Below are 10,571 nucleotides of genomic sequence, written 5' to 3'. Positions count from 1 at the left end.
CCGGGGGCCCCCCGATGTCCAGGGGGGGTGGAGGGACCTCCCGTACCTCATTTTCCTGCAGCGGACCAGCTACCACCGGCCTGAGGAGAGACACATGAAACGAGGGGTTAATGCGATAATAAGAAGGAAGTTGTAATCTGTAACACACCTCGTTTATTCTCCTCAGGACTTTAAATGGCCCCACAAACCGCGGACCCAGCTTCCGGCAGGGCAGGCGGAGGGGCAGGTTCCGGGTCGAGAGCCAGACTCTCTCCCCTGGGGTGAACACCGGGGCCTCGCTGCGGTGCCGGTCAGCGCTCGCTTTTTGTCGTACCCTGGTTCGTTCCAGGGATTCCTGCACAGCGTTCCAGGTCTCCCTTGAGCGCTGAACCCATTCCTCCACCGCAGGGGCCTCCGTCTGGCTCTGATGCCATGGCCCCAGGACCGGCTGATAACCCAACACACATTGGAATGGTGATATGTTGGTGGAGGAGTGGCGCAAAGAGTTCTGAGCCATTTCGGCCCATGGCACGAACCTTGCCCACTCCCCTGGCCGGTCCTGGCAGTAGGACCGCAGGAACCTGCCCACCTCCTGGTTTACCCTTTCCACCTGCCCATTACTTTCGGGGTGAAACCCCGAGGTCAGACTGACCGAAACCCCCAGTCGCTCCATAAACGCCCGCCACACTCTGGACGTGAACTGGGGGCCTCGATCTGAGACGATATCCTCGGGCACCCCGTAGTGCCGGAAGACGTGGGTGAATAAGGCTTCTGCGGTCTGCAGGGCCGTAGGAAGACCGGGTAACGGAAGCAGACGGCAGGACTTAGAAAACCGGTCCACAACGACCAGGATCGTAGTGTTGCCCTGAGACGGCGGGAGATCGGTCAAGAAATCCACCGCCAGGTGGGACCATGGTCGTTGTGGAACCGGGAGGGGTTGTAATTTCCCTCTAGGCAGGTGCCTGGGAGCCTTACTCTGAGCGCACACCGAACAGGAGGAGACATAGTGCCTCACGTCCCTCACCAAGGTGGGCCACCAGTATCTCCCACTAAGACCACGCACTGTCCGCTCAACCCCTGGGTGACCCGAGGAGGGAAGCGTGTGAGCCCACCGAATCAGCCGATCGCGAACATCGAGCGGAACGTACTTACGACCCACTGGACACTGCGGAGGAGTAGGCTCCGTCCGTAACGCCCGCTCGATGTCCGCGTCCACCTCCCAGACCACCGGTGCCACCAGGCAGGAGGCTGGAAGTATGGTAGTGGGATCGGTGGACCGTTCCTCGGCGTCATGGAGACGAGACAGTGCGTCGGCCTTAGTGTTCCGGGAACCTGGGATATACGAGATGTTAAACCGAAATCTCGTAAAGAACATCGCCCACCTGGCTTGACGCGGGTTCAGTCTCCTCGCCGCCCGGATGTACTCCAGATTGCGGTGGTCAGTCCAGATGAGAAAAGGGTGACGTGCCCCCTCAAGCCAATGTCTCCACACCTTCAGGGCTCTGACCACAGCCAACAGCTCCCTGTCCCCCACATCATAGTTACGCTCCGCCGGACTCAACTTCCTAGAGAAGAAGGCGCAGGGGCGGAGCTTTGGGGGGGCGCCCGAGCGCTGGGACAGCACGGCTCCTACCCCAGCCTCGGACGCGTCCACCTCCACTATGAAGGGCAAAGAGGGGTCCGGGTGCGCCAGCACCGGAGCGTCGGTGAACAAAACCTTCAGACGACTAAAGGCCCTGTCCGCCTCCGCGGACCACTGCAACCGCACCGGGCCCCCCTTCAACAGTGAGGTAATGGGAGCCGCCACCTGACCAAAGCCCCGGATAAACCTCCGGTAGTAATTGGCAAATCCCAAAAACCGCTGCACCTCCTTCACCGTGGTGGGAGTCGGCCAATTACGCACGGCTGAAACGCGGTCACATTCCATCACTACCCCTGATGAGGAAATGCGATACCCCAAGAAAGAGACGGCTGGTTTGGAAAACTCACATTTCTCAGCCTTGACGTATAGGTCATGCTCCACCAGTCGCCCAAGCACTTTACGCACCAGAGACACATGCTCGGCGCGTGTAGTGGAGTAGACCAGAATGTCATCGATGTACACCACTACACCCTGACCGAGCAGGTCCCGTAGAATCTCATCCACAAAGGATTGAAAGACTGCGGGAGCATTCTTTAACCCATACGGCATGACGAGGTACTCATAATGGCCAGATGTGGTACTAAATGCCGTTTTCCACTCGTCCCCTCCTCGGATACGCACCAGATTATATGCGCTCCTGAGATCCAATTTCGTGAAGAAGCGCGCCCCGTGAAATGACTCCATCGCCGAGGCGATGAGAGGTAGTGGGTAACTGAAACCCACTGTGATGGCATTTAGACCTCTATAGTCAATGCACGGGCGCAGACCTCCCTCCTTCTTCTTCACGAAAAAGAAGCTCGAGGAGACGGGTGAGTGAGATGGCCGAATGTATCCCTGCCTCAAGGACTCAGTGACGTATGTCTCCATAGCCGCTGTTTCCTCCTGAGACAGGGGATAAACGTGACTACGAGGAAGGGCAGCGCCCACCTGGAGGTTTATCGCACAGTCTCCTCGTCGATGAGGTGGTAATTGGGTCGCCTTCGTTTTACTGAAGGCGATAGCCAAATCGGCATACTCTGAGGGAATGTGCACGGTGGATACTTGGTCTGGACTCTCCACCGTAGTCGCACCGATGGAAACTCCTATGCACCTGCCCGAGCACTCATTTGACCACCCCTTAAGAGCCCTCTGTCCCCACGAAATCTTAGGGTTGTGAGTGGCTAGCCAGGGAATCCCTAGAACCACTGGAAATGCTGGGGAATCGATGAGGAAAAGACTAATCCATTCCTCATGACCCCCCCGCATTACCATGACCAGAGGCACAGTGACCTCCCTGACCAGCCCTGACCCTAGTGGTCGACTGTCTAGGGCGTGCACGGGGAAGGGTTGTTAGGGAATCCCTAACTTAGCCGTGACCCCACGGTCCATAAAACTCCCTGCTGCGCCTGAATCGACTAGCGCCTTAAACCGGGAGTGAGGGGAGAAACAAGGAAAGGACACTGACACATACATGTGACGGACAGGGGGCTCTGGGTGAGGCTGGTGCTGACTCACCTGAGGTGTCAAAGGAGCGCTCTGCCTGCCCTCTGGACTCCTAGGGGAGTCTCCCCAGCACCGGTCCACAGTGTGCCCTCTGCGACCACATGAGGTGCAGGAGCGACCTCCCCCTCCAGTCTTCCTGGCTGCTGCCCCCCCTATCTCCATAGGCGTGGGAGCAGGAGGACTGGAGGGTGGAATGAGCAGGGCCCGGGTCGGACGTCCGCGGGCGGCCAGCAGATTGTCCAGTCGGATGGACAGATCCACCAGTTGGTCCAGTGTGTGGGTCGTGTCCCGACAGGCTAATTCCCGGCGGACGTCCTCCCTCAAACTACAACGGTAGTGATCTATAAGGGCCCTCTCATTCCACCCTGCTCCCGCGGCCAGGGTCCGGAACTCGAGAGCGAAGTCCTGCGCGCTCCTCGTCTCCTGCCTCAGGTGAAACAGCCGCTCACCCGCCGCTCTCCCCTCCGGGGGATGATCGAATACTGCCCGAAAGCGGCGGGTGAACTCTGGGTAGTTGTCCCTGGCTGAGTCCGGACTGTCCCACACGGCGTTTGCCCATTCCAGGGCCTTACCCGTGAGGCAGGAGACGAGGACGCTGACGCTCTCCTCCCCCGAGGGAGAGGGACGAACGGTCGCCAGGTATAACTCCAACTGGAGCAAGAAGCCCTTACACCCAGCGGCCGTTCCATCGTACTCCCTGGGGGGAGCGAGTTTCACCCCACTGGTACTGGGTGCTGTGGGTGCTGGTGGGGGCGCAGGCTGTTGGCCTGCCGAGTTCAGGGGGCCGAGAGCGCGTCGGTCCCAGCTCTCCAGGCGCGCCAACACCTGATCCATGGCGTTCCCCAGCCGGTGGAGCAGGGTGGAGTGTTGGTCGACGGTTTCCTCCATGGACATGGCTGGCGCTGAAGCTCCTGCTGACTCCATTTGGTTAGGGTACGTGATTTCTGTCACGGGCTGGCTCGAGGAACAACAGGAGAGGTAGAGTCAGGCGCAGGAGACAGAGAGAGTTCGTGACCACCCTTCTTTATTTGAAGCACTGTACGTGGTCGACAAGGTATAGGGGCGCAGCCCTGAACGATTCTGCGGTGGTGTACACAAAATAAAAGAAACCACTGGCAGAAGGAAAAACTAAATACACGTTCTTACGAACACACAAAACCCGGACAAGCAACACAATCACGTACAACCACATACATCCTACGCTAACCTAAATAACCCCCCCTTACTAATGACTAACCCAAAACAGGTGTGTGCCTACCTAGACCTAACCAAACGAAAGTGAAACAAAAAGGGATCGATGGTAGCTAGTAGGCCGGCGACGACGACCGCCGAGCTCCGCCCGGCCGAGGAGGGGCGCCACCATCCGTCACTGTCGTGACAATTATAGTATAATCTAATCTGTTCAAAACAGTGGCAGGAGGTGCAGCAGTGGTCATTCTATTTTTTACATGGACAAGTAATATTGGTGTATTTATGCATTTGTTCAAATGCACAGATCGCTTTATACACTACATGGCCAAAAGTATGTTGACACCCCTTCAAATTTGTGGATTTGTCTATTTCAGCCACACCCGTTGCTGACAGGTTAATAAAATCGAGCACACAGCCATGCAATCTCCATAGACAAACATTGGCAGTAGAATGGCCCGTACTGAAGAGCTCAGTGACTTTCAACATGGCACCGTCATAGCATGCCACCTTTCCAACAAGTCAGTTCATCAAATTGCTATCCAGCTTGAGCTACCCCGGTCAACTGTAAGAGCTGTTATTGTGAAATGGAAACGTCTAGGAGCAACACCGGCTCAGCCGCAAAGTGGTAGGCCACATAAGCTCACAGAACGGGACCGCTGAGTGCTGAAGCTTGTAGCACATAAAAATCGCCTGTCATTGATTGCAACACTCACTACCGAAGCAACGTCAGCACAATAACTGTTCATCGGGAGCTTCATGAAATGAGTTTCCATGGCCGAGGAGCCTCACCCAAGCCTAAGATCACCATGCACAATGCCAAGCGTCGGCTGGAGTGGTGTAAGGCTTGCTGCCATTGGATTCTGGAGCAGTGGAAATGCTAATTTGTCCTGGGATATAAACATTGAGTTGTTATTTTACCTGAAATGCACAAGGTCCTCTACTCCGACAATTAATCCACATATAAAAGGGGAAAAGTTTGATTTCTAGTAATCTCTCCTCCTTCAGGCTTCTTCTTCTTCGTTGGACTTTATATGGCGGTTGGTAACCAACTTTAATGTGCATTACCACTACCGACTGGACTGGAGTGTGGACCTCAGTTAATCTTTCAGTCACCCACGTGGGTATATGCTCTTAAAAACCAATGAGGAAATGGCACATGGGTATATGCTCCTAAAAACCAATAAGGAGATGGGAAAGGCGTGACTTAAGCGTCACAAATAGAACCAAGTTCTATTTTAGCGCCTGGCCACGCAGATGCTCATTGACGCGCACGAGCAGTGTGGGTGCAATGATTGAATAACATGTACAGTTGAAGTCGGAAGTTTACATACACTTAGGTTGGAGTCATTAAAACTTGTTTTTCAACCACTCCACAAATTTCTTGTTAACCTCTATGGGCTAGGTGGGACGCTAGCGTGCCACCCGTGGTGCACTCCATCAACAGCAGGTGCATTTCAAGAGCGGCAAATTTGAATCCAAATAAATGTCAAAATTCAAATTTTTCAAACATACAACTATTTTACACCCTTTGAAAGATAAACATCTCCTTAATCTAACCACGTTTTACGATTTCAAAAAGGTTTTACATCGAAAGCATAAATTTAGAGTATGTTAGGACAGTACATTTACAAGAGTTGTGTGTAATGTTTTGTCAAGTCAAAGACAGGGTCACCAAAACCATAAAACCAGCTAAAATGATGCACTAACCTTTTACAATCTCCATCAGATGACACTCCTAGGACATTATGTTAGACAATGCATGCATTTTTAGTTCTATCAAGTTCATATTTATATCCAAAAACAGCGTTTTACTATGGCATTGATGTTGAGGAAATCGTTTCCCTCCAATAACCGGCAGTCAAGTCAGCGTCACAAATTAAATAATTAAAATTAGAAAACATTGGTAAAATATTATATTGTCATTTAAAGAATTATAGATTTACATCTCTTGAACGCAATCAACTTGCCAGATTTAAAAATAACCTTACTGGGAAATCACACTTTGCAATAATCTGAGCACTGCGCCCAGAAAAATACGCGTTGCGATACAGACTAGACGTCATGTTGGGGAGATCTAAAATCGAAAATACTATGTAAATAATCCATTACCTTTGATTCTCTTCATCAGATGTCACTTCCAGGTATCACAGGTCCATAACGAATGTAGTTTTGTTCAAAAAAGCTAATCATTTATGTCCAAAAATCTCCGTCTTGTTAGCACATGATCTAAGCCAGCCGGACTTCTCGTCATGAACGAGGGGAAAAAATATATTTACGTTCGTTCAAACATGTCAAACGTTGTATAGCATAAATCATTAGGGCCTTTTTTAACCAGAACATGAATAATATTCAAGGTGGACGAATGCATACTCTTTTATAACGTATTGGAACGAGGGTACCCAACATGAACTCGCGCGCCAGGTGTCTAATGGGACATCATCGTTCCATGGCTCTTGTTCGGTCAGATCTCCCTCCAGAAGACTCAAAACACTTTGTAAAGGCTGGTGACATCTAGTGGAAGCAATAGGAAGTGCCAAAATATTCCTCAGCCCCTGTGTTTTTCAATGGGATAGGTTTAAAGTCAATACAACACATCAGGTATCCACTTCCTGTCAGAAAATGTCTCAGGGTTTTGCCTGCCAAATGAGTTCTGTTATACTCACAGACACCATTCAAACAGTTTTAGAAACTTTAGAGTGTTTTCTATCCATATATAATAAGTATATGCATATTCTAGTTACTGGGTAGGATTAGTAACCAGATTAAATCGGGTACATTTTTTTTATCCAGACGTGCAAATGCTGCCCCCTAGCCCTAACAGGTTAACAAACTATAGTTTTGGCAAGTCGGTTAGGACATCTACTTTGTGGATGACACAAGTAATTTTTCCAACAATTGTTTACAGACAGATTATTTCACTTATAATTCACTGTATCACAATTCCAGTGGGTCAGAAGTTTACATACACTAAGTTGACCGTGCCTTTAGACAGCTTGGAAAATTCCAGAAAATGATGTCATGGCTTTAGAAGCTTCTGATAGGCTAATTGACATCATTTGAGTCAATTGGAGGCGTACCTGTGGATGTATTTGAAGGCCTACCTTCAAACTCAGTGCCTCTTTGCTTGACATCATGGGAAAATCAAAAGAAATCAGCCAAGACCTCAGAAAATAAATTGTAGACCTACACAAGTCTGGTTCATCCTTGGGAGCAATTTCCAAATGCATGAAGGTACCACGTTCATCTGTACAAACAATTGTACGCAAGTATAAACACCATGGGACCACGCAGCCGTCATACCGCTCAGGAGGGTGATGATTTCTGTCTCCTGGAGATGAACGTACTTTGGTGCGAAAAGTGCAAGTCAATCTCAGAACAACAGCAAAGGACCTTGTGAAGATGCTGTAGGAAACAGGTACAAAAGTATCTATATCCACAGTAAAACAAGTCCTATATCGACATAACCTGAAAGGCCGCTCAGCAAATAAGAAGCCACTGCTCCAAAACCGCCATAAAACAGCCAGACTACGGGGACAAAGATCATACTTTTTGGAGAAAAGACCTCTGGTCTGATGAAACAAAAATATGACTGTTTGGTCATAATGACCATCGTTATGTTTGGAGGAAAAAGGGGGAGGCTTGCAAGCCGAAGAACACCATCCCAACCGTTGCTGCAGTAGGGACTGGTGCCCTTCATAAAATAAATGGCATCATGAGGATGGAAAATTATGTGGATATATTGAAGCAACATCTCAAGACATCAGTCAGGAAGTCAAAGCTTGGTTGCAAATGGGTCTTCCAAATGGACAATGACCTCAAGCATACTTCCAAATTTGTGGCAAAATGCCTTAAGGACAACAAAGTTAAGGTATTGGAGTGGCCATCACAAAGCCCTGACCTCAATCCCATAGAACATTTGTGGGTAGAATTGAAAAAGTGTGTGAGCAAGGAGGCCAACAAACCTGACTCAGTTACACCAGCTCTGTCAGAAGGAATGGAACAAAATTCACGCAACTTATTGTGGGAAGCTTGTGGAAGGTTACCCGAAATGTTTGACCCAAATTAAACAATTTAAAGGCAATGCTACCAAATACTAATTGAGTGTATGTAAACCTCTGACCCACTGGGAATGTGATGAAAGAAATAAAAGCTGAAAAAAATAATTCTTTCTACTATTATTCTGACATTTCACATTCTTAAAATAAAGTGGTGATCCTAACTGACCTAAAACGGAATTTTTACTTGGATTAAATGTCAGGAATTGTGAAAAACTGAGTTTAAATATATTTGGCTAAGGTGTATGTAAACTTCTGACTTCAACTGTATATGTAGCAAAAAAGCTGTAAAAAAGCTACAAGATATTTCTTCTCTGAAGAGAGGGGGTGGTGGAGGGGTGTACCACCTGGGTCACGGCAGCCAGGCTATGTAAATTGCTGCTTGACAGGTCTGGTTTATATGATATATCATACCGGTACTTTAATAACATTCTCCTCTGCTGCTCTTGTGTCCCTATAGGTGGGGGTCATGATGCCTACTACAACAACGCCATCTTGCCCACCATATTTGGCATCATCTGTTTCCTGGGCATTATGGGTAACTGCATGGTCATCTACACCATCCTGAAGAAGACCAAGTGCCGCGCCAAGCAGACCGTCCCCGACATCTTCATCTTCAATCTGTCCATCGTCGACCTCCTCTTCCTCGTCGGTATGCCCTTCCTCATCCACCAGTTGATGGGCAACGGCTCATGGTGCTTCGGCGCCACTATGTGCACAGTCATCACCGCGCTAGACTCCAACAGCCAGATCGTGAGCACCTACATCCTCACAGTCATGACTCTGGACCGCTACCTGGCCACTGTTCACCCCATCCGCTTTAACCACGTTCGGACGCCGTGCATGGCAACCGCGGTTATCGTTCTAGTATGGACGCTGTCGTTGCTGACCATCATCCCGGTGTGGATGTACGCGGGCCTCATGCCTCTGCCTGGCGACCTGGTGGGCTGTGCCCTGCTACTTCCCGATCCGTCTACCAACATCTACTGGTTCACACTCTACCAGTTTGTCCTGGCTTTCGCTCTGCCTCTCCTCATCATCTGCGTGGTCTTTTTCAAGATCCTCAAGCACATGGCCACCAGCGTGGCCCCCTTGCCCCCCAGGAGCCTGAGGGTGCGCACCAAGAAAGTAACCCGTACGGCGGTGGCCATCTGCCTGGCTTTCTTCATCTGCTGGGCCCCTTACTACATCCTCCAGCTGGTTCACGTTGGAGTCCAGAACCCCAGCCCAGCCTTCTCCTACGCCTACAACATAGCCATTAGCATGGGCTACATTAACAGCTGCATCAACCCGTTCCTCTACATTGTGTTGAGTGACACCTTCAAGAGGCAGCTCATCGTGGCCATGCGGCCGGTCCACAGGAAGTTCCGGGTCAACCCCACCAGCACAATGGAGGGTAGTGTTAGTCTGAGATTGACCACTGACAGACCCCAGCAGGATCAGAGCTCCAGGGAGCTGCTGCCTGCCAATATGGCCGACCACTGAGGCCTGTTGCATGACAATCTGAGTTTTGTTGAACCTTTATTGAACAAGACCTCTTTACCCAGGGAGACATGGTGTGGCCAGTGGAAGAGGGTATGAGATCAGTGTACAAGAACAGTGTATGGGGACAATCTATGGACCAGTGTATAGGAAGAACTGTGTATGTCATCACTGAATTTGAATAGTGTACAGGCAGGAACAGTGTAGGGTTGCAAACATCCGGTAACTTCCTGTGGTAACTTTCCCCAAATCCCCTGGTTTTCCAGAAATCCGATTGAAAGATTCCCTGAATCAGGAAGTAATAAGCAGGAAATCCAAAATCTTCCAACCAGGATATCTATAAAACCTTGGAATTTTGGGAAAGTTAGCGGATTTTTGCATCCCTAGTTTTCGCAACCCTAGTACAGTCCGAGATATTTTATTGGATCACTGTATGGGATCAATGATGTATGTCTACATGGGAACAGTTAATGGATCGATCAGAATAGAAGAAGAAGAATAGAAGAATAGTATCATTCAATGTGTGTGACATCAGTGAGTAGGATCAGGCTGAGCCTGAGAGGAGATGTCTAACATAGTCAGGATGAGATTATTGAGTACCGGCCAACACATGGTACTCAGTACAGTAAACATAGGTACTGAAAGGATATTTAAAAAATGATTTGCTAATGATATTCAGTGGATAATGTAAAAGTGTGAGAGTCAAGATGATTCATAGCTACATGTACAAATCTATGAAT

General features: G+C 49.6%; 1 protein-coding gene across 1 annotated transcript; it reads left to right on the top strand.

The window, feature by feature from the left end:
• Positions 1 to 8,828: 8,828 nt before the first annotated feature.
• Positions 8,829 to 9,945, top strand: LOC106564719 (melanin-concentrating hormone receptor 1). The gene has a single exon (XM_045692080.2). It carries the CDS (start codon positions 8,884 to 8,886, stop codon positions 9,832 to 9,834), a length of 951 nt encoding a protein of 316 aa, XP_045548036.2. The 5' UTR covers positions 8,829 to 8,883; the 3' UTR covers positions 9,835 to 9,945.
• The last annotated feature ends 626 nt before the right edge of the window (positions 9,946 to 10,571 follow it).

This window comes from Salmo salar, chromosome 12, assembly GCF_965601325.2.
Source record: "Salmo salar chromosome 12, fSalSal1, whole genome shotgun sequence".
In the NCBI taxonomy this organism is placed as follows: domain Eukaryota; kingdom Metazoa; phylum Chordata; class Actinopteri; order Salmoniformes; family Salmonidae; genus Salmo; species Salmo salar.
Note: the sequence above shows the minus strand (reverse complement) of the source record. Positions and strands in the feature narration are given on the sequence as shown.

Excerpts from the sequence above, each read along its gene's own strand:
- LOC106564719 (XM_045692080.2), top strand. The coding sequence starts at position 8,884 with ATGGGTAACTGCATGGTCATCTACACCATCCTGAAGAAGACCAAGTGC.